Raw genomic sequence first — 22,273 nt, 5'->3', positions numbered from 1 at the left:
GGCCCGTCAAACCAGTGATCCCTGCGGTGTACAATAGCGTCATGCCGCATGGTGGCAGTGGCAGTCGCAGTGGCAGTGGGTGTGGCCTGTGGGCTGGGAACAGCAGACACCAAAGACACCCAGACACTAGAGAAGGGAGAGAGAGGCAACACCGACATCAGGCGATGGGCGTTGTTCATTGGACCGGCTTCTCTTTGGGCCATTATTCTATTTTGTCTTGAGAGGGGGCGAACAGCTGTACATTACGGAGTACGGAGCACGGATACTGTACGAGTACTCCGTACTGACGCTGTAGGGATTCGGAGTCCTCGACCCGCTGGCGGCACTGCAATATCCTGCCTGCATGGTTGCTGTGTGTCGCTGTCACTCCTGACTCCAATGCATCCCTCACCTCTCACCTATGTATGCACATAACATATATACTCCGTATACTCCGCCATCTAGCCATCAACTTGAACTTACATAGAAACTATCTAAACTCCCCGAATGTATCCATGGTTACGCCTAGGGCAACACAATAAACTCACCAGGACCCAGCCTAGTCCCCTCACTAGTGACTAGTTTACTAGTTCGACTCCTCCCGGTGGACCGTTCTCACCGGCTCCGGCTACGCTCGGCCCAATACTGTAGGTACAGTTGGGCACTTCTCACCTCCTGAACCCCGCCATAGGGAATTTCCGGGCGCGGCCCCTCTTTCTTTGGTGGGGAGGGAGGGGGTTGGCGGAACATACTGTAGAAAAAGGAAAGGAAAGTAAAAGAACTTGCAGTGGGTCTGGATCTAGATTGGATTGGAAATACTACCTACGAGGGACGGAGTACCTGCCGAAAACCTTGAAATCCGGCCGACTCTGCATACTTATTGACAGGGAACTGAAAATCAAATATGGATTAGCATAGACAGATACCTAGATACTATTCAGCTGCCAGGCTTTAGCAATAAATGACGCATAATAAACTAGTAGTATGAGCGCCAAAGGAATACACCTAGGCAGAGCCCGCATAAAATAGAAGGAAACTAGAATATCGTGAAATGATTTGTTGTTTCTATATGCTAGCTTTTTGATTTTTGAGGCATCCGTGACCAATCAAGAGGTGCAAGAGGATTCCAAAGGTGTTGAAAAACAAAAGATGTGAAACAGTCCAGGAGCTCGGCTGCCTGAACAGAACAGAGGGATATCACTAAGATTCAAGAAGAACCCAGACGCGCAAACAAATGACATAGACTCGTATACTCGATAAGTCGTCAGGAGAGAGGGACAAGAAGGGACTATTCCCCTTTCTTGTTTCCCCTCGCCTCCCGGTCGAGCCCATAGTCAGCTCCTAGCTGACAGTAGGAAGATGTGGGTGTAGGGGCGAGTGCGAGTCCAAGTGCAACGAAAATAAAACTCCGGAACCAATGTCCCAAGGTGGTAAACAGTAAAAATAAATGAGTCGTGAGTTCGTGACGGGGGAGAAAAGCATCGGCTTAAGCCTGTGTTGCTCTTCTTCCTTTTTTTACTCGTCCTTTAGGCTTCCGACCAGGCTGCTCAGTACATCCATGATGACCTTTTCGTCTTTGGGTTCTCCACCAGGGAATGAACTTTCCGTGGCATTGCCGAGGACCCGAGCGCGAGCACTGCGGAGGACTTCCCGGATGTAGTTCTTGTCTTCGTAGTCCTCCATAAGCACGGCCTCGAAATCGTCAAGGGCTTTGTTGGCGCGCTCATTGAACGACGACGGCTCCGGTGGTCCGGTTGGTCCCGGGTTGGATTGTGCAGGGTGCGGCTGCTGCTGATGACCCTGAGGTCCGGGCGGTGGTGGACGCGGCTGCTGCGCCTGATGATGCGGAGGTGGCACATGATGAGGCTGCTGCGGATGTGGCTGCGACTGGACCGGTTGCTGATGCTGGTGTGGGTAAGATGGCCCAGCCGGAGGAGGGAACGATTGGTGTTGGGTATTGATATGTGGAGGTTGAGATGGTGGGGGTTTGGGGGCTGAGTAGGGGGGGATTGATGATGATGTTGCTGCTGCGGCGGTGGTGGTCCTTGGCCGGGTTGCGGCGTCTGTGACGGCTGGTTTTGTGCTGCCTGCGGAGAGGGATTGGTGGCGTAGGGTGAGGTGTAGGTAGAGGGGATTGTTCGAGCGAAGGCTGCCGGAAGGCTGCTTCGAATAGTGCTTGGTATCGGGAAAGATGCAGGAGCTGGCACCGGGGCCGGAGCTGGAGCTGGAGCTGGTGCCGGAGTTGGTGCCGGAGCCGGAGCTGATACAGGGACGGGAGCAGAAGCTGCCACCGGCGCAGAAGCTGGGGCTGGAGCCGGAGCAGCGGCGGGTGTCGGTGCTGGTGCTGGTACAGGTGCAGGTACTGGCGCAGGCGCCGAAGCAGCAGGGGGAACAGGAGGAACAGGAGTCGAGACGGGAGGACCTGCAGTCGAGGGGGGGAGGATAGGGGCTTGAATGTTGAGGGGTTGCTGCTGGCACGGAGAAATTCGACGGCATCGTAGAGAATTGGAAAGGCTGGTGCTGGTGCTGGTGCTGATGCGGACGCTGGTTTGGCATTGGTGCCGGATGACCAGAAGGTGGTCCGTAGGAGTGAGGCATGGGAGGCATATACTGCTGGGGCGGAGGGGCAGGAGGAGCCTGGGGAGGCGGAGGTGAAGGACGCCTCTTCTTCTCCTTCTCAACAGATGCGCCAGGTCGAAGTTGCCATGACCATCCCTTGCCATCTCTTTCTGCGTGCATGAATAGGTGTCCATTGCCATTGAGATTGTGCCGCACACTGGATGTCCAACCTTCGGTCTCGCACTTGAAGCGGAAGTATGGATATTTGAGCTTCAACGCACGGTATATCTGTTTCAGGGTCATAGGGGTGCCGGCCTCCGTCAGAGCGTCGAAGATTAGGACCGCATAGTTGTAAGGGGGCTTGGCCAGATCCTCCGGCGAGTAAGCAGACTCCGGAGGATAGTTAGGAGATGGTGACCGTGATGGCTTGCGCTTCTTGACTGGTGGGGGCTTGACATATTCCTCGGGCCGTTGTTCTGTAGAGAATTGGCCACCTTCTGTGGACGGAAGGGGGAAATCCATAGGTGTGCCATCGCCCTTCTTTCTCTTCGTGTATTTGCGCTTCTCGGAAGGTTTGACAGAGGAGGTTGGAGATTCGGCTCCAACAGACTCCTTGGTCGTTATCGTCTTGCCTGCCTTGGAAGCAGAAGTAGGGGGGGAGGAGGAAGAGGAGGTCGGCTGGCTGCCGGTGGAGTGACACCACCATTAGCTTCGCGTTTCGCAGCAATCTTCTGCTCCCGAGCCAACTCGGCCCTTTCACGTTTCGACATGATACCATCCTTTGGAGGTCGGCCGGGTCCACGACGACGGGCCGGCTGATCTTTATCACCTCCCGGTTCGATTGAAGGGACAGGCTTCGTGGGATCGTCATCCTTGGTCTTGAGGGAGAGCTTGGGCTTGGAAAGATCCTTGCTATCAGGACTGTCGCTCAGATCCTTGTCCATGTCGTCGATCTCATGTTCAGCATCAATCTCGTGAGCAGCATCAATCTCGTGAGCAGCATCGATGTCAGCGTCTGCATCCGCATCTGCGCCCTCGTCTTCTAGGTGCTGCTGCGGCTCCTCCATCCGATCCGCTCCAGTCTCGCCGATGGGAACATCGGGTAACAAGAAGCGTATCCGTACACCACCAATTTGGATGTAGTCACCACTATGTAACGGACGAAGCTGACCGGGAGAAAGCCAATCGGCCCCAATAAAAGCACCATTCCGGCCCATGACGTCCATCTCAAAGAGGTTGCGATCAAAATTGTAAGAAATACGAACATGGCGACGGGAGATGCCCCGGTGCCCGGCAGCGGTACCATCAATCGTTGACGGAGGGTGAATAGGAATTGTAGGGCATGAGTCGGGAGATGGGAGTAGGGCTAAAGCATCCACAGGCTTTGCATCCCCATTGTTCTCTGATTGCAAAGATTGCATAGCGAGCGCATTATAATCCGTCACAGTTGTTGTTTGTAATTGGGCAGGGTTGGCACTCAAGGGCATCGCAGAATCATCAAATGAAGATTTCGATGAGCGCCTGCTGATATTTAGGTTGGCTGGAAGATGTGGGGGGACATCCGGATCGAATCCCATGATACCACCGCGGTCACTGACCACGCTTCCCATCATGGCAGCGCTTTCTTCCCGCTTCATCCTATTCGGCGTATGAGAGGCATTGCCGCCACTCGAACTCTTTGCTCGAGAACTCCGCACGGCCTGCCGGAACTGAATTTCTCGCTGATGTGCGGCGCGCGCGGCCCGAACATCTCGTCCCAGGATGAACGAATAGGTATTGACATAAAAATGGCCATCATCAAACTCTAATTTGGCGAACGCTTGGATCTTCGGTTCCGACCCAGCCACCGAAGTTGATCCATCTTGATATCCGAGGGCTGATAGATCAGCTCCTTGCGAGAGATAGGCGGCCGTGAGCAGCTCGTTCTGCTGGAGAGCCTCGAATGCATTTTTGGGGACTGCGGCGAAATCGAAGGGAGGGAGAAGGGATGGTTCCAGGTTTGATTTGGGATTCAAAGGGTCAGATAGGGGTTCCATGGCACTCGCATTCGATGGCCGATGCACGGCCATCCCTCCATCTTGCTGTGGCGCATCAATTTCCGCCAGAATGTCAGTAGCCGGTTTCCCGTGTCCGTTGGGAGTACTATGCATGACCCTTGATACCGAGGTTGAATCTTGCGGGAGCTGGAAATCTAGCGCAATGCTGTTGTGAGCAGATTGATCGACTGCGGGAAAGCCATTTGAGTCGTCCATCTTGACATCCTGCTCGTCCAATTGTTGTCCGGAATGTTGATTTCCCGTCGCATCGGCCGAGTTTGGCGCAGAAGGATTCCCCAGTAGTTGGGCGAGGAGGGCGCCGGCGGCGGATTGAGTGTTGAGGTCCTTCTGGTGCTCGGAAACATTCACGTCGGAGTCATGGGTATCGGTGGGTTCAGTCTTGATTCCCATAGAGGTGGCGGGCAAGGCCTTGGAGGTTGGGGCAGAATTATGCATGTCGCGAGTTGCGGAGGGACTCCTTGAGGCGGTAGGAGATGTAGGGTCGTTCTGGGAGTAGCCATAGTCGTGCATGGGCGTATCTGGACCTGAATCAGGCGGTCGATGGCCCACTGCTGGCGCCGTCATGGTCTGCGACGACATGGCTCTGGGAGGAGACAAGGGAAGAAGCAGCTTTTGCTGGGCGGTTCTCACTGGAAGGCGGTGAAGCTTGCCGGGTTGGTGGCTGCAGACGCCCGTAGATGATCACTGCATCGTGAAGGTGATGGGGAAATAGGAGTTAGAAAACGAGCTAGGAGGGGAGGGGGCTAGAACAGAGAATGGAACTGGTATCGAGGGAGAGAGAGAGAGAGAGAAGGAAAGATTATAGAGGGAGAATATGAATAGATCCAAAGATCCTATCGACCTGCAGAATCGAACTGGACCGACCCCCCCCCTGGAGACGATCCGGGACAAATTTTCTTTCGCCCCGCTCGAACCTGGAGGATCCACTTGGTGCCTGTACACCGATGGTCGACAGTCATGTTATACCCGTGTGTTGAATGGGATATGCATACAATCATGAATTGAGGTGTAGATATTCCAGAGGGTGCTTAGCTAACTCTACCTAAGTATGCCTAGGTATTGATTTATTTTTAATGCAGCGGAGTCGGAGCTGACTTCGAAATATACTACTACTACTAGTAGTAATCAAGGATTCTAGTATTCTGCCCATATATACTCCGTACACTGGCATATGCCAATTGTACATCCCGCGGATTTAAGACGGGTCTCCAGGGCTTAGCTAACCAACCATCAGTAGGCAATGAACCCTTCCTGTCTGATAACTCCCCTCGCGAATAATTTCTTCCTTCCTACCCTCTCAATCCGGCACTACCTCCCTTAACCCTCATGCAGGTCATACATACTGTGGGGGAAGCGGAGTGCAGAACCGAGGGATTGGACCGGGCAACATCTTATCAGCGCACAACCCCTCGCTCCAATCTCCAATTTAACGATCCACCGGCACTGACCCTGACGCACTGGCACATTTCACCTCAATACCATGCCTAAAGCCAAAAAGCCCGACCCCAAAGCGCCCCCGCCAACCCGCAAGTCCCCCGTGGCTCCTCCAAACTGGCCGCCGCTTCGCCCACTCCTCCCTGCCACCGACCTGACCCTCACTCCTCTTCTCACCGACCAGATCTATCTGATTCGCAACTTCTTCCCCGGCACCCTGTGCAAGTCCTACGCCTCATTCCTAGCCTCACTGCCTTTAACTACCACACCCGGCAAGCCAAAGAAGGATGAGGCGGTGCGCGTGAATGACCGGTTCCAGATAGAAGATACGCGGTTTGCGGAGATGGTGTGGAGTGAAACGGCGTTGAAGGAGCTAGTCACCACCCGCTTTGACGAAGATGAATACAACTACGATGATTATGATGATAATGAAGAAAGCAAACCACCCGCAGATCTGTCGCAAAAATGCAAGCAGACCTGGGGCGGAGAGCCATTGGGCCTGAACCCAAATATTCGCATCTATCGATATTCCCCCGGTCAATTCTTTGCACAGCATTGTATGGATATATTACTTCCCCTTTTGTCACCCGCAGGTGTATCCCAGGCTAATAGATCTAGATGACGAATCCAATGCCTTGACCTTCCTGCCACCCTCGTCTACCAAGTCCGTGCCGGCGCGGACAACCTGGACCCTACTCATCTACTTGACCACCTGCTCCGGCGGCGAGACTGTCTTCTATCCTGAACCTACACGTGCAGATCCAAATCCAGAGCCAATATCCGTGGCGCCCGAGGCGGGGCTGGCGTTATTGCATCGCCATGGGGATCATTGTATGCTGCATGAGGGGATGGAGGTCACCAGTGGGGAGAAGTGGGTGCTGAGAAGTGATCTGGTAGTTGCGCGGTGATAGTTGAATACCGTTACTACATATACTGACCGCACTGTTGCATGCACATAACTAATAGAGAACTTTGATGGGCCTATGCCATGATATCGCACTACGAAATGACAAGAATGTAATATACTTCGCATCATTTAAACGTGAAATTCTAGTCAATTTGCTCGGTCCAAGAAGCATGAGATACTCATAAGCAATCAGCAAGATAGTATGACAAGGACGATAGTAGGTCCTAGCCAGAGGGACCACATCGCGTAAAAGAGACAAGATTGTAAGTACAGGAAGTCGTAAAGAGTGGCGAATGGGTTGGGAATAGATAGAGAGATGGAGAAAAGCGGGAAAACAGAAGAAAGAAAAAAAAGCCAAACAAAAGATTTAAACTAGCAGAAGAGAACATGACTTTGAATCGCCGGTCAAGTCTCACAGGAGATAATGTGAGCGATTTAGCGTCGCGTCCTAGCTTCTTCTTGCCGCGCAGGCCTCATCATTCGAATTTTCATCATATCATATCATATTTCATGAAGAAACGGGAGACTTGGCGGATTCCACCTTATAGTCGGTGCGTCGCATAATCTCCTCCACAGGTCCGAGCAGCCTCTTAAACCCATCTCGGCCCAGACGTGCCACCTTCACATCGGTCTTGCTGACAATGCTGGCCGCGCGCGGCTTATCATCTAGCAACGCCAGCTCACCAAAGTAATCCCCACGGCTATAGTTCTTAACCAAAGTTCCATCCTTGAAAGCCTCCGCCTCACCCGACTCCAGCAGATAAAATGCGTCGCCAGGGTCACCCTGAGTGATGATCGTCGAGTCGGCCGGATACTTGATAGTGTCCAGGGCATCGGCGATCTTGGACCGCTCGTAAGTCTTCAGAGAAGAGAGCAGGGGGACCTCTTCGAGGAATGCCTCGTACATGCGGCGGCGCTGGAACGCAGAGTCCATGAGAATGCGGCGGAAGGTGATTCGGTCCAAGGCCCAAAGAGTGCTCTTAGCGTCGGTGGAAATGACGGTCGCAGCACGCGGGGCATTGTACATCAGTGCCAGTTCACCGAATGAGCCGCCGGGCCCATTGGTGGCCACCTTGTTACCTAGCCCATCGGGGCCAGGTTGCACCGAGCCGGAGGAGTGGATGTAGATATCAAAGTGGCCCTTCTCGACGATATAGAAGTAGTCACCCGCGTCACCTTGCGAGATGACCTTGATATCCTTGGCAGGAATCGGCTTCTCGACCAGGGCATCGAGGACAGTCTTGAATTGGTCGTCGTCCAGATGAGAGAAAAGGAAGTTGGTGCTCACCGCCGTCTTGAGACGGGCCAGCTGGTCGTCACTTTTGGGGTGGTGCGGGGGCGTCCAACTATCCGAGCCCGCTGACGTGGGATTCAAGGATTCTGCAGAGACAGAGGTTCGACGACCAAGCGCATAGTTGCTCGGGAATCCCTGGGCGGATCCCGTCGGCAGAGATCCCGGCTCGTCTCCTCCCAATCCCGAACCCGACCCGGAGTCGCCAAAGGGACTCCGCGAGAACAACGACCCTGGTGCGGCACCCCCTTCGCTTTGTGAACCCGCCTCACCAAACGCACCTCCCCCGAAGGCCAGGCTCCCTGAGCCAGCGGCGTTGGATTGCTTGAACGTCACATCTGTAGGTGACGTCACCTCGAATTCTTCGTCTTCTGCGATCTTCTGGATGCTGGGGCCCTTGTCGGATCTGGTGGAGGTGTTGAGGAAAGGGCTAGTGCCCGAAAAGGCGTTTGAGCTCTGGGCCATGACTCTGACGATTCTAAGGGCCGGAGAGGCCGCCACTCCGGCCGAACTGGGCGGGTAGATGGAGATGAGGGAAGAGAGTTGGTATAGAAGATAGGCGGGGGGAGTGTAAGAGAGATGAGATACGGTGGGCGAGAAAGTGAGCAGGTGAAATCTTCCAGATGGATGGTTAGAATGGGAAGGGAGGAATTAACGGGTGAGTAACATTTAGGGAAGAAGAGCAGGCAGACGGAGGGGCTCGGGAGTGGAGACGGGGAGAGTAGCCTTTGAAGAGAGCCTATAGGCAGGCAAAGACGGGAGGGTGAAGACACGGACTCACTTGGAGCTAGAGGAGGAGAGGGGATGATAATTGGCCTCGAAAAATCGGACCTCTGGGGGGAGCAGCAGAGGTTCTCCCGGTGAAAAAAAGGCGAGGAGGGGTAAGAGAGGAGTAAAGTCGGGGCCTGGTCTGAGCTTCTTCCGTCGATCATGGTGATCGACGTCACTTGTTCCCTTGTTGAGTTTTTGCAGGTGGGGAGATTGTACAGAGTTATTCGATGATTCTCTGGTTTACCCTAGGAGATATCGGAGTATCTCTCTATACCTATGACTATGGTGGATGGCCCACTGAACGCTGGAAAGGAGCCCAGTTGGTGTATGTGTGTGGTATGTGGTATGTGTGTGTGCACACGACTAAAAAGAAGCTTCGTCCCCAGCCGTCCTTCCAGGCGTCTTCTAGAACCCGCGGCCAATCCTTTGACACTTCGCCACCGTCTTACTTGAGGTCAAAGTGGCGAAAGATGGGAAAGTACTGAAGTCATCTATCCGTTTTCAGTCTATTCTTCAGCCTTTACGGATACCCGTGATCCTTTTCCGGGACTGAGCACCTGTATTTAAGTTTTATTCATTTTCTTTTCATCCCTGTGGGTTAATTGATTGACCTTTGTTGCAATTTGCTACTTTCTCTTTTCTTCTTTTCTTCTTCTTTTTGTAGATTCTACTGGATTTCTCTTTTAGGTTTTCCCTGGGCGCCCGCAAAGGGCGAGGCGCATCGATCGCCGGACCTTCGCACCTTCCTCCTCTCTGGGGAAGCCGCAGCGGGAACTTGAACCATTGAAATGGGAGACGATCAATTTGATAAACTTGCGGTCGCACAAGATCATCAATATTTTGAAATATTGATATTGATCTTGATCTTGCTCTTGACATCCATATCTATACCTTCCAAATTTTCGCATGAACATAACGTTCCTGTGCTCTGGCCTACAAATGGTCCATGCTGACCAAGGTGTCATGGACCCACGCGAGCTCGCTGTTCCTTCCTTGCTCGCCGCTTGAGGTCGGCGGTGTAGGGAGAGCTAACTAGTACTAGTATGACTACTACAAGTACCCTAGGGTACTACGCCGCTCCCTATCGTAGCTTTAGACTAGGTTCTAGATCAACGTACAAGGTAAAGGATCGAGATAGGGGCAACGAAGGTAGGGTTGCTCAGATCAGGGCAGAACAGGTCTGTGTCACACCCCACCCGATTTCATCCCAAGGAGCTTGCAAGCGCACTTCTCTCCCAACCTCTTCCTCTCTCTCCTCTCCTGACCTTTCACCAAACCCTCAATCTCCTCGGTTCCAGCGGCGGGGCTGTGCACACTAGCAGAAATGGGGACTTTTACATTCCAATGGTAAGTTCCATCTGCCCCCCCTCCCCGCGCGGCATCCGGCCGGGGCTCGGCGCTCTGCTTTCTCTGCGCAGCTGAGCGGAGGCCATATCTGACGCACGGGAAGAGCTCGACTCATCCCGTGGCACAGACATAATGAATTGGATCGCTGACTGGACGGTTCCTCGCATTGATGTGTAGGCCTTACGATGCGAAAGAGGTGTTCGTCACGGGCACTTTCGATGATTGGGGTAAGACGGTGAAACTGGACCGGGTTGGCGGCATCTTTATCAAGGAAGTGTCGCTCCCGGTGCGTGAGAAGATTCAGTACAAGGTATGCCCGTGCCCTGTTCCTTTTTTACGTCTTTGCAATTTATTTGTCTTTTTTTTTTTTTTTTTTTTTCCCCTTTTTTCTTCTTCCCTCCTGTGGCTTGCACGTTGCGGTGAGGGCTGCTGCCTGAGGCGCCGGTCAACCCCAGTTTCGGTTTCCGCTTGTCAATGGCGCAAAAAGCGAATGACGCTTCACCACTCCCGCTGACGTCACTTGGCCTGTCCCGCTTTCCTAAACTATAAAACCAATCACTGTGCCACGCAATGAGGGGAACTTTAGGCTGACATTCAACTCTTTCAAGTTCGTTGTCGACGGTATCTGGACAACTGACAAGCGTGTTCGAGAGGAGAACGACGGAGACGATAATATCAACAACATCCTTCTGCCTGAGGAGATCAAAGACAGCGCCCCAGCCCAACCTGCTACCAACGCAATCATGTCTGGTGTGACCCCCGATTCGACAACCGCGGCCCTGGCTGCGGCTGTCCCCAAGGAGGCCAACGGAAACCTGCCCGGTACCTTCCCCGAGACGCCGGGACAAGAGTCCGAGCAAACGCTATCCGTGAACCCCATCCCAGCCTCGGGTGGCTACGGGAATCCCATCAAGTTGAACCCTGGCGAGAAGGTTCCCGACCCTAGCACAATCCATGGCAACACTGTGGACTCGACTGTGCGACTAGACAAGGAATCTTATGAAAAGGGCGACAGCGTGCCCCTAGGCAGCGCCGGAACCCAGAACGACACCGCTGGATCCAGTGCCTTTACCGTGCCTCCAGTGACAAAGAACCTCATTCCTGAGTCCAGCCTTCCCATCGGCGGACCTGCTCAGCGAGCTGCTTCCACCGAACAAGAGCTTTACCACGCTGGTGGCCCTGCTCAACAGGCCGCTATGGCCGACCCTGGCGTCACCATCCAGTCGGCGGCCCCCACCTCGACCACCGCCGCGCTTGCTGCCGAGGTTCCTCTCGAGAAGAACAAGCAGACGAATGGCACCGAGCCGGTGAAGGAGGTTCCGGAGGTAGTGAAGGAGTCGATTGCGAAAGCTCACCAAGACCCTGAGGCTACTGCCAACAAGGAAGCCGTTGTGGAGAAGAGAGATGTGGAGAATGAGCTCCACACGAAGGTACCTGTGGAGGAATCTGCAGGAGCCCCGGCACCAACTGCGACTGCAGCTACAACGTCTACCGCACCTGGCCATGGCCAAGGCCTTGTTGTTCCCCCAGTGGACTCAGCCGATGTATCACCGACCTCGACTCCTCCCCCCGGACGAGCATCAGCCGTACCCGCCCCCACCTCGGCCCCTGCCACTGAAGACCGGACCGTACCAGCGACCACTGCCAAGCCCACTGAGTCTTCCAACACTGATGCAGCTAAGAGCAGCACCGAGGGCAGCTCCAAGGATGAAAAGAAGAAGAAGCGAATGAGCGGATTCTTCAGCAAGCTCAAGGAAAAGCTCAAGTAGATACACTCTTGTTCTGTTCTGAACTTATGATGGATTGCCTCACTCAAACACTAGACGGTGGCATTAAGAAATGGAGAGGCCGCTCTCTCAATGACAGTACGCACTGCACTACCTGTTTTGTGTTTCATGGTTTCGTTTCGTTCCGGTTTGGTTTAATCGTGTTTTGATCTGGATACCTCATTCGCCCGCACCGCATTGTATTCCAGCAAGCCTTTACTTTTTTGCTGTCCTCTAATACCAATTCGTGATGGACATCCTTGGTCTAGGAATATATCTTAAACTGACTTATGCTTTGATCATTTTTGGGTTGCTAGTATGGTAGGGTAGTACTAGTACTAGGTATTTGTAGCGGTACTATTTATTATTATTTCCATATTTGGTCGACCAGCCTCGATACTCCGTAACTCCGATTCACCCAAATGTCGTTCCAAGGTTATCTCAGGTAGTGGTCCACTCCTTGTTGTAGCCATGGTCAGAATGGTATCGCATTGCTGACTTGACCATTCAGTTTCACCGGGTAGCCCAACACGCTAGATCCATTAGCTTCATCGTTACCTACGCGGAGAAGAGAGGGAAGAGAGTCCACATACTCCCGTCCGGTCTGTGTACAGCCACAGCCACAAAAGATCGAGGCGGGCCAGCAGATCACCTGTAGGAATTCTCGAGTCAGCGAATCAGCTCTCATGGCAACTCAGCCTTGCTGCGCCCAAGCCTTCGAATTCGGATAGATCGGCCATAGAGTATAAGTGATAAGAGGCGTGACACACCGCAGCGACGATAGTAGCACAGAATCCTGGACAAGAATCAGCAATGACCCTGGCTCTCTTTTTTTCTTTTTTTTTCTTTTTTTGCAGTTGGGATTTAGTCCCTGTATGGTTGCGACATACCTAGTGTTGGCCCGACGACTTTACAGTGGCAGGGATTCTGGTCGGTGCCGCATTGAAAGCAGATGGGGAAGATGGGGAAGAATGGGAGGTCGCACATCTTGTGGCCGTCCGTGAACAATGAATATCGTACTCGTAGTTTACAAGAGAGGAATTCGGATCGAAGTTCTTCTCGTAGAAGGGATGTTCTTCCTCGGATCACAGGTAGGTTGAACCGGTTGTGGTTCTCTCATAATGACGCAGTAGAGATCGTGATCCACCGATCGGCTGCGGGGCAGTAAAAAGTACATGGTGTGTGCATACAGTGATGGTGGTAAACAAATGCCATGGGAGAGTACTGTGTATATCAAGACTATAGACAGGAGTAATACAATTCCATACACTAGTATGGATGTAGTATGTACTTCGTACATGGAACTTGAACCAAGAATAGCATCATCGCACCACTTACTGAAAAGTAGGCCAAAGCCACACACAGCCACAGACTCCACCAATCAAACGGCCCACCAGGCCCGTTACAATGAGAAGCCCCTGACAATAATTCTCCGCTTCCTCGAGAGTCACGCTTCATTCTTTCCTTTTTCCTTCTTTCAACGCCCTACCCAGGCAGCAACTTATGCCCAGAATACCAAGCCTGCAACTAGCCTAGACCCTACAAAAGGCCAGCTTGGCACCCACAAACTCCACTCCTTGGAAACCTTCAAATCTCTCAAAGCCACACCACCCCTCACCTGAGCCACTTCCAACCGTTTCGTCTATATACAAACACCACTCAGAACTATACCGCATCGCCGAGAACCACCAACAGCCAACAACCACCAACACCATGGCCAAATCCAAAGTCCTCCCCCTCATCCTCCTCCTCATCTTCGTCGGCATCCTTGCCGCCGTCGGCTTCGTCGTCTACAGCATCGTCCAGGGCGTGAGCAAGACCACGCGCGAGAAGATGGAGAAGAAAAACGTCGTCTTCACCAAGGATGGCATGAAGGTGAACGTGAAGGAGATCAAGGACGAGGCATATAAGGATCGCACGCAGAGGTTTGTCTTTCTGTCCCCTCTGCTCCTTTGTTTACTCCGATCTCAATCTAACAAACACAGTGTCCTCGTCAACATGTGGAACCACACTTCCTTCCCCGCGTACAAGAGCCGTCTTTGGGATATGCAGGGCCAGGAGGAGAAGCCCGGAGCTGAGAAGCGCAAGCCGTATGTTTACTATTCCTTTTCTTTCTTTCTTTTTTTTTTTTTGCGATGATACGTATCCACTGGAGTTGACTTTTCACTAACTTGCGAAAACAGGTACTCAAAGTAAACCATCTATGTCTCTCGATGACAACCTGAAATTCGCGCCCGTATTCTCACAAGTCTACTGGCTGCTGTCTACCTGCATTGTTACTTTTCATGTGGCCGCCTTTTTTTCTATTCCCATTTGCCTTTCATATATACGTGCGTGCGCACTTTTCATCGATCTTCTCATCGATCTTTCCATTTCATCCCATGATATGCTTTCTGTAAATGCGTCATGGTGTACGATAATGCTTTACTCCATACCCGACACTATCGCAGCTGAGTCGGGTTGCGATGGTGTTTGCGACACTTTGTTTGGTTTTGTCTTTCACTTCTTTGCATATACATTTCAAATCTTTCACAGATTTTTGAGAATGAATTAGGCTTTATCGTTCTGAGGTATCGATCTCTTCTACGCTTTCTACGGTAATATTATAATGCATGGTCATATGTAGTTGTTGATAGTACTCTTACTAGTATTTCACAGAATACTAGTATACAATGTCTTCAGTTTCTTTAGATCCTATCTCCTTAGGCAAGAAACTGAAAACCTTTGGTCCATGGGGCTTGCTTTTTGGGGCTTTCCCAACTGGCATATCTTGCAAACTTTTGCACATATCTCACATAGTTTTTTTTGATTTGAGCGACTGCGGTAATAAACAAGAAGGTGCCATCTATTGAAAGCTATGATTCTTTGGTATCTAATCATGTATAACAAAGCATTTTACTGGGAAGCGTAATAGCTCTCATCCTGGTTCAAAAGGCGAAAGGTTTCCGGCTCAGGCTGACCACTACCACCGTACCAGGTAGGCGTGCTCAAGGTCTGAGGTGTATTATCTCGTCCCGTGGCCGTGAAGGCCGATTCAAAGGTCTTAGCCCATTGCACTCGATTATTCAGGCCCTCGAGGTCCCAGAGCTCCTGCAAGAAATGCAGGATCGAGCTGTGCGTGTAGGCGGAATCCTCAGCGTACTTGGTTCCCTCATCGTGAATGAGGTGGTTGGCTGGGACCCAGGGGGAGATCAGGAAAGCGGGAACACTGGGGGACATGTTAGTATAGTTTATTGGATATGGAGTAGTAGATATGTACCGAACGCCCAGACGGGTAAAGTCGTAGGTGACATGGTGGTCGTCGGACATGCCAGTAAACGTGATGCCATCTTCAGGCTGAGGAATGTTCATTGGCGGAGGGACGTGGTCTGCGAAGCCGCCGTGCTCGTCAAAGTTGATGATGAGCAGCCTGCATAATAAATTAGAATCGATGTATATGAGCTGATGGGGGAAGAGACTAACGCGTTATCCCAGTACTTGGACCGGCGGAGTGCGTCGTACAAGTGCTTGAGCATTTGCTCCCCGGTTGCCATGGGACTAGTCGGGTGCATCGAATCTATTGAGCAGCACTCTGGGTTGATATAGGAAAATGTAGGCAGCGTTCCCTCCTCGAGATCACGGTAGAATTCGTCGGCGTGCACTAGCTGGTCCATGGCGTTGTCTTGGGTCCACTGATATGGATGATCAAAACCGGTGCTTTATGAATGTGGTTATTTTGTAGACTGAGTGCTCACCTTATACATATATGCATCCACGATGTCCGTTTCGTAATACTGTGAGAAGGGTTAGCTGTGGGATATCTAATTTGACCGTTCATAATATCTCACATTTTTCCAGCTGATGCCCTTCTTGCTTAACGATTCAAAGATCGATGTCGCGCATGTGGTTCCGGTGACATTGTTCCAGAAGCCAGCAGACTGGTCCGTATTGTCGACAAAGCCGCAAGATGAACCAGAGGTTGCGAATTGCCGATTCACATTGGTCGGGCCGGGGTGCTCAGCGAACTATGAAATTGTCAACTGTGTACACGCTAACAGAGGCATGCTTCAAACTGACATAAGAATCGAAGAAGGCAAAGTTCTGACCAAGCTCCGCTAGTAGGGACGTCTTCTTTTGGTTGTAGGCCTGGATGACAAAGGAGGTGTCTCCCGGAGTTGACGAGTACTTCTCTGACTGGCGCTCCACGAAGCCAGCCATATTGGGGACATCATCCTTGGTCACGTTCCACTTACGAAAGATCTCATAGGTGACGCCGGCGAAATTGTGGTCCGGATCTTTCAGTGGAACCTCGGTCTCGTAGGGCGCCGCACAGATCTTGAGCGGCTCCCCCCACACAGTCCAATTGGGGTTGGTGTACTCGTTGCAGTACGAGACGCCGCGCAGGTTGTCAATGTCTGGGTTGAAGTCCCAGTAGCCTGCGATATTGTCGAACGAGTGATTTTCCAGGGTGAGGTAAATTACATGTTTGATCTATGTGAAAGTTTTTGTTAACCCATACGCACAGACATAGACATGTAGGTACTGGGTACTGAGCATGTCACTCACATTCTCACGGAGTTGACCCCAGGTTTCGGTGCTTCGGGCAGTTGGACGAGCCGATACAGCGGCGATCAAACCGGCCAGGGCGGCGTAGGCCGAGAATTGTTTCACCATGATGATCTTCTTCAGCTCAGAAGATTGCGATTGAGTCAAAGGGACCTCAAAAAGGACTCGAGATGATTGCAATACGCGATCAAGGGGGAGTATGTAGCATTTTATAGAGTGGGGAGTTCTATTCGGACGAAACGACCTTCTTGGGGGGAATCTACCTGAACGGCATCCTCAAGCGCGCCTACTTGGACGGGAAATGAGCTTTCTCATTTTCTCGCTGGGTCCGATGGCAGACCTCATGGTCATCGGCCAGCCCCGGATTGGCGATAACAACTTGTCCGCATCTTCCTCCCCACTCTTAGGGTGAAGCTAGATACACACGAGGGAGAAGTCCGACGCTATCACGGCAACTTCGGCACTGCACTTTCTTCCGAGCAGTATTATTGATGGAGGGCCCCGTGAGATCCACCGTGTCAGTGTTTTTGGGGACACTCAAATCCCTGCAAGGAGGTGGAGAGGTGGGGGAGATTTGATGATAAGGAGAGGGGAGGAGAGAAGAATCCAAACGCGGTCCTGAGTCACCAGCCTGTGGCACGCAGGGGAGGGAATCCGATCGTGTGATCTCGATCGCGTGTAGAAACCGGCAGATGAGGAATGTCAGCGGTCCTAGCATGGGCCTTAACCTTCCACAGTGTAGCAGTAGGTTATTTCTTCTGACAATCGAATTCAACCATGTGAAATAGGCCTGATGTACCTGGAGCAATCAAGACGGGCATGTCAATCACGCGTGTACCTGCTTGGGGGTGGCTCCTCGAGGCTACAGCTGCCCATTTCCACAATTCCAGCTCAAAGGGGGTTAGCGTCGGCCCACTGACGGGAGTACCTGACCAATCAAAATAGAGGTGTATACAAGCCCCGCAGAGGATGACAATCACAACACTTTGATTGGTGGAAGCCCCGGATTTAAGCATCATCAACAACTCCACCTCTACCAACCAAGCTCCACCATCGAGTCGATCCTGCTCGAATCAGCATTGCACGTGCCTGGCGTTGCATTCGGTGGGATCAGGAATGCCAAGCACGTTCTACCTCAATAGGCTGTGATGAGCCCTCACAAGGCTCTTTCTCCGCACCTGTTCATTGCAACGCACCCAAGCGAGGTACGGATACTCACATCGCTCTAAAATCTCGCTTTGACCACGCGAGCCTCTGTTATTATACCTTCTCTTTCCCCCTTGTGAACTATTCGCGTGTTTTCATTCCCACGACGAGATCCATTGGCGATCCATTCTCCGATCTATCCCTGAATTTGCTGCTTCGGAGCATGTCCATCACCTCTTTAACCGGCTTCATGTCAAACTACTCGATTCTCTCCGATCGGAGCTCCTCTGAGGATGAAAAGAATTTACACCAGCGTCTGCAATCCGACATCGAAGCTGCCGATGGACCAGCTCGACAAACTGCGGACAAAATATCCAGCCGCTTTATCGACGGTCGCACCGTTTCGGACGCCATCATCGGCTTGTCTGATGGTATGACTGTACCTTTTGCTTTGACAGCTGGTCTGTCGGCACTGGGTGATACCAAAGTTGTCGTCTTTGGTGGCATGGCTGAACTGATCGCGGGCGCCATCTCAATGGGCTTGGGAGGATATTTGGGTGCGAAGAGTGAAGAGTACGCGTGTCCCGCCACAACAATTGCAAAACAACCCAGCTGACCCGACCCGTTTCTTCTAGGGAATCATACAAGGCAACTTTAAAAGAGACAGAGGCACAGACCGTCACAGATCCCACGTCCGTTACGGGAACTATCCAAGATATCTTCGAGCCGTATGAGCTGCCCTCCGAGCTCGTCTCTCAACTCACCACCCACCTCTCCAACTCGCCCATGCTCCCTTCTTTCCTAATGAACTTCCACCACACCATTCCTGAGCCCTCAAGCTCCCGCGCCGTTATTTGTGCCATTACCATTGCTCTTGGCTACTTCATCGGCGGATTCGTTCCTTTAGTCCCCTACTTCTTCGTTGGTCCCAATGACGCATTCGTCGCTCTACGCTGGTCCATTGCGACGATGGTCGTCGCACTATTTATCTTCGGTTACGGCAAGACCTGCTTCGTGAGCGGATGGAGGGGTCGTCGAAATATCCGTAAGGGCTTTGTCGGTGGCATTCAGATGGTGCTTGTGGGTGGTATCGCGGCTGGTTCGGCGATGGGACTTGTCAAGGCATTCCAAATGATGGCACATGGACCGGAGCATGAGCACGATCATTAAGAGAAGCGATTCAAAAAAGGGCAATGGGTGGACTGTTCGATTCTATCATTTATTATTTTTGGCGTTGACTGCATGGCGTGCAAACACACATAGGTTGGTGCACTGGCGTTTGTCTTCTATTTTTTATTACTGGGATCTTGAATGTGTTGACGGCTGTGAGTAGATCGTTTTGCGGACTAATCAGCCTACCAAAAATCAAATATCCTATCTGAATAGCTATTTTTATGGCGGCTATAACCCTGGATGACGAGGGATAGTTTGCAAAATATTAACCATTATTTTGCGATCCAACACCATCATTCATGAAGTGTGCTAAATTATGCTATCTCATAAGAAAAAGCTACAATTTTCGCACTATCGGCCAGGGGGCCGGTCGCACCGGTCGCTACCCTTCATGGTAATGAGCTATCTCCAGCGGCCCCCAACCTTGGAAGCCGATCAGTACTAAAAATATAGACTATGTCGTCATAAAGCTCTACAAAGCTACAAGCCCCTGGGGCCGCACAGAATTTTCACGGCCCGAATGGAATCGGGGCACGCTTTCGACTGCATAATTCATCCGACATTCCTTCGGGTGGTGCAAGTGACATTGGTGAGATCGAAGTGATCAGAATGGCGGTTCACTGAGTCGAGTGGATCCTTGGGTCCTCTGACCCCGGGGCCGCTGACTTGGCAATATGGTCCGCCTAGGTGCTACTCGCCAGACTCGGAAATGGTCGTCGTGGTGTTATCTTCCTACTGTCTAAGCGCATATTATAGCACTATGTAATTGGTAAATTTTGAATGCTGTTGTCATAGGCATGCCTTGATCCCCAATATGCACAGTCCACATCCGGATCTACGATGCGCATATTGGGCGATCATACAACGTCCTGCATACTTTGCAAATTTACCTATGCAGACAGAGCAGGTTTGTACGTATGGTAGCCAAGTATTACTGTATCTACTATACGGCGGTGTAGTCGTGGCCCCAAGAATCCTGGCTGTGCATGGCCAAGCCGATATACTCAGCAAATGACATAACCGCTGGTATGAAGCAAAGAGTGCATTCATGCCGGGGCTTGGAGCAAGGGACAGCCGAGTCAAATTGACCATAGTTATCCTTCCTACCCGGAAAGAGACAGCATAAACTTATGCCCTATTACATACTTTGAAAGTTCAACCGAGAGTAGGTTGCTATATACATCTAAATCTGGATTCAATATTGTCTTGGAGGTAGGGCCGTTCAAGTTTGTATTTCGTATAGAAGGTCTATTGCCTTCATGAAAGCGTCGGCTATATCTTAATCGCCTCATATAGATGGGTTAAAGACCTTGGTAGCCTCGATTTTCCTCCACCTTTATTGACATACCATTGGAAAATCCGTACCCTTATGCAGAAAGCAGCCTGAGGGGCGTTCACGACTCACATGAGAGATCCTTGCCCACTCGTGGAAGAAGGAAAAATATAACAAAAATTACACTTCACTAACTGAGTAAGATCGAACATGCCAGGACAACATATGCAAAATCCTAACTGGACCAGGTCTTTGCTGCGATGCTGTGATTCTGGGCTCCCCAGCTGCACTTCGAGGTTGTCATCCTTCGATAGGCGCATATCCCAATACTCTGATATAAACGAATTATCTTCAAGTCTGAGAATACTTTGAGTTTCACAATAGCCAGCGACGAAAGCTACTAGTACATCCTGCTACCGTGAAATGTCCAACTAGACTCTCTCAAAGCTATCAAGACTTGGCATTCTTTCCGTGTCAGAGAGAGTCTTAAATAGAAGTATGACCTCAATGATTAAAGTCATTCTAAGTGCTGAGGAATCTGGAACCCGACTAACGGACCCAACCCGTCCTTAAGTATATCAACAGTGTTTGCATCAAAGTCTACATATGCGGAACCCAACTTGATGGCTTGCAGGAACAAAATGACAATTTGGTGGCGGAGGTATCGAGATCTTCCAGGTGATGGATGACCAAGTGCGTTAACTACTTGTCCTAAACTACCAATATCCAGATGGATATGACCATTGAGAACCTTTTTAGAGAGATACCCGGTGCTGTGATGACGGTTTTCTACTAGTAGTGACTACTAGCAGTTACTGGCAGACATTGTTCTTACAAGGGGGTATGAACAACAAACCTGATAGTTGTCTCATACTAGCACGATATCACCATTATGACTTAAATCTGAGGAAAAGGCTGGATATCAAGTGACCAAGGAATCTCCGACAAATCAAAAGACTCCGAACACGGGGGCCACCTGTAGCTAGGTTGAGGTTGTCACTATGCATCGAAGTAAGCATGCACTGCCCTAAAGGGGAAATAGAGCATGGTACTTCTCTGAGCCTCACTATTTACGTTTAGAAAATTGCAGTTATCATCCAGGAGCAACGTGGTCCCTCATACTGCGTACTCCCTACCGTATTAAGTAAGAAATAAAGTTCATCCGGCCGCCTCAGCCTGAAGCTGAGAACCCGACCCCACGCATCTCCATGTTCGGCACGACCCAGCGCTACCCCTAAAAATAGTCAGTAAACCGCCCCCTTTAACGAATCAGACCGCGCAAAAGCCACACTCTCGCACATGCTACCTTTTCGCGAGACGGGAAGCAGTGTCGACTTGCATGGCATGGCGCCGCAGTACATTCCTTCTCTAGGCAAACCCCAATCTTCCTGACGACTATGAGGTCAGCGTATACTCGTACACGAGTCCCCCACAATTACATGTGGCGCAGCGGCCTGGGTGGACACGTCGACTTGGCCCAGTACGTGGACGAGGGTCAACGGGGCCCCGTCGAGGGTCCTTGTACGGCCGTAATTAATCAAAGCGTACAGTCTAAGCCTTGCGTCCTTTCATTCCAGCCCCCACTCCTGGCAGGCAGCCGTCCCAGCACAGCACAAAGCGAATACGACAAATGCGATTGCATATGAATCTGACCACCAGTTGTGTCGAGAGGAGTAATACACGATACTCGAGTATTACGATAACCTTGGCTTTTGGCGAGGTTGAATTTTTGCAGTTTCTGTTGGCGCTCTCCATGAGGGTTTGTAAGAAGTACCTCTGTAAGCGCCCAGGGGGCTGGTGGGTGGATGATTGGGTGGCTTTCGCGCGCGATTCATGTATCTGAAACGAACGTTGGAACTTGAACGTTGGGACGTGCTACATATTCGAGATTCGATTCCCCGTGTGATGTAGTTCGGGAGTTAGATTTCTAATCTGTAGTCATATACGGGTGCTTTGGGATAATTACTGGCGATACCCTAGTATATAGTTGCTTGGAAGTATGAGATTGGCTGGAATAGCTCTCGC

General features: G+C 51.4%; 8 protein-coding genes across 8 annotated transcripts; 4 read left to right on the top strand and 4 right to left on the bottom strand.

Moving 5' to 3' along the window:
* Nucleotides 1-1,494: 1,494 nt before the first annotated feature.
* N7481_004273 (forkhead domain protein) lies at nucleotides 1,495-5,174 on the bottom strand (the record flags this gene model as incomplete). Its single annotated transcript, XM_057263492.1, has 3 exons — nucleotides 1,495-2,179; nucleotides 2,591-3,170; nucleotides 3,242-5,174. The coding sequence occupies 3 exons, from the start codon at nucleotides 5,172-5,174 to the stop codon at nucleotides 1,495-1,497; spliced, it is 3,198 nt and encodes a 1,065-aa protein (XP_057125153.1).
* A 901-nt stretch (nucleotides 5,175-6,075) lies between these two features.
* Nucleotides 6,076-6,937, top strand: N7481_004272 (uncharacterized protein; the record flags this gene model as incomplete). The annotated part of the gene is made up of 2 exons (XM_057263491.1): nucleotides 6,076-6,586; nucleotides 6,642-6,937. 2 exons carry the CDS (start codon nucleotides 6,076-6,078, stop codon nucleotides 6,935-6,937), a joined length of 807 nt encoding a protein of 268 aa, XP_057125152.1.
* A 507-nt stretch (nucleotides 6,938-7,444) lies between these two features.
* On the bottom strand, nucleotides 7,445-8,692 carry N7481_004271 (cyclic nucleotide-binding domain-containing protein; the record flags this gene model as incomplete). Its single annotated transcript, XM_057263490.1, has 1 exon — nucleotides 7,445-8,692. The coding sequence occupies one exon, from the start codon at nucleotides 8,690-8,692 to the stop codon at nucleotides 7,445-7,447; it is 1,248 nt and encodes a 415-aa protein (XP_057125151.1).
* A 1,630-nt stretch (nucleotides 8,693-10,322) lies between these two features.
* N7481_004270 (carbohydrate-binding module family 48 protein) lies at nucleotides 10,323-12,114 on the top strand (the record flags this gene model as incomplete). The annotated part of the gene is made up of 3 exons (XM_057263489.1): nucleotides 10,323-10,345; nucleotides 10,523-10,655; nucleotides 10,954-12,114. 3 exons carry the CDS (start codon nucleotides 10,323-10,325, stop codon nucleotides 12,112-12,114), a joined length of 1,317 nt encoding a protein of 438 aa, XP_057125150.1.
* A 472-nt stretch (nucleotides 12,115-12,586) lies between these two features.
* Nucleotides 12,587-13,098, bottom strand: N7481_004269 (uncharacterized protein; the record flags this gene model as incomplete). Its single annotated transcript, XM_057263488.1, has 2 exons — nucleotides 12,587-12,774; nucleotides 13,002-13,098. The coding sequence occupies 2 exons, from the start codon at nucleotides 13,096-13,098 to the stop codon at nucleotides 12,587-12,589; spliced, it is 285 nt and encodes a 94-aa protein (XP_057125149.1).
* Nucleotides 13,099-13,824: 726 nt separating this feature from the next.
* N7481_004268 (uncharacterized protein) lies at nucleotides 13,825-14,307 on the top strand (the record flags this gene model as incomplete). Its single annotated transcript, XM_057263487.1, has 3 exons — nucleotides 13,825-14,036; nucleotides 14,097-14,201; nucleotides 14,295-14,307. The coding sequence occupies 3 exons, from the start codon at nucleotides 13,825-13,827 to the stop codon at nucleotides 14,305-14,307; spliced, it is 330 nt and encodes a 109-aa protein (XP_057125148.1).
* Nucleotides 14,308-15,006: 699 nt separating this feature from the next.
* Nucleotides 15,007-16,764, bottom strand: N7481_004267 (uncharacterized protein; the record flags this gene model as incomplete). Its single annotated transcript, XM_057263486.1, has 7 exons — nucleotides 15,007-15,319; nucleotides 15,371-15,520; nucleotides 15,574-15,782; nucleotides 15,846-15,884; nucleotides 15,939-16,115; nucleotides 16,168-16,581; nucleotides 16,618-16,764. 7 exons carry the CDS (start codon nucleotides 16,762-16,764, stop codon nucleotides 15,007-15,009), a joined length of 1,449 nt encoding a protein of 482 aa, XP_057125147.1.
* A 1,261-nt stretch (nucleotides 16,765-18,025) lies between these two features.
* On the top strand, nucleotides 18,026-18,972 carry N7481_004266 (VIT1/CCC1 transporter family protein; the record flags this gene model as incomplete). The annotated part of the gene is made up of 2 exons (XM_057263485.1): nucleotides 18,026-18,375; nucleotides 18,438-18,972. The coding sequence occupies 2 exons, from the start codon at nucleotides 18,026-18,028 to the stop codon at nucleotides 18,970-18,972; spliced, it is 885 nt and encodes a 294-aa protein (XP_057125146.1).
* Nucleotides 18,973-22,273: the final 3,301 nt, after the last annotated feature.

Source organism: Penicillium waksmanii (genome assembly GCF_028829765.1).
Source record: "Penicillium waksmanii strain IBT 27052 chromosome Unknown utg000004l:1.0-5674109.0:1.0-5678898.0, whole genome shotgun sequence".
Lineage (NCBI taxonomy): Eukaryota > Fungi > Ascomycota > Eurotiomycetes > Eurotiales > Aspergillaceae > Penicillium > Penicillium waksmanii.
This window is presented reverse-complemented; position numbering and strand designations above follow the sequence as displayed.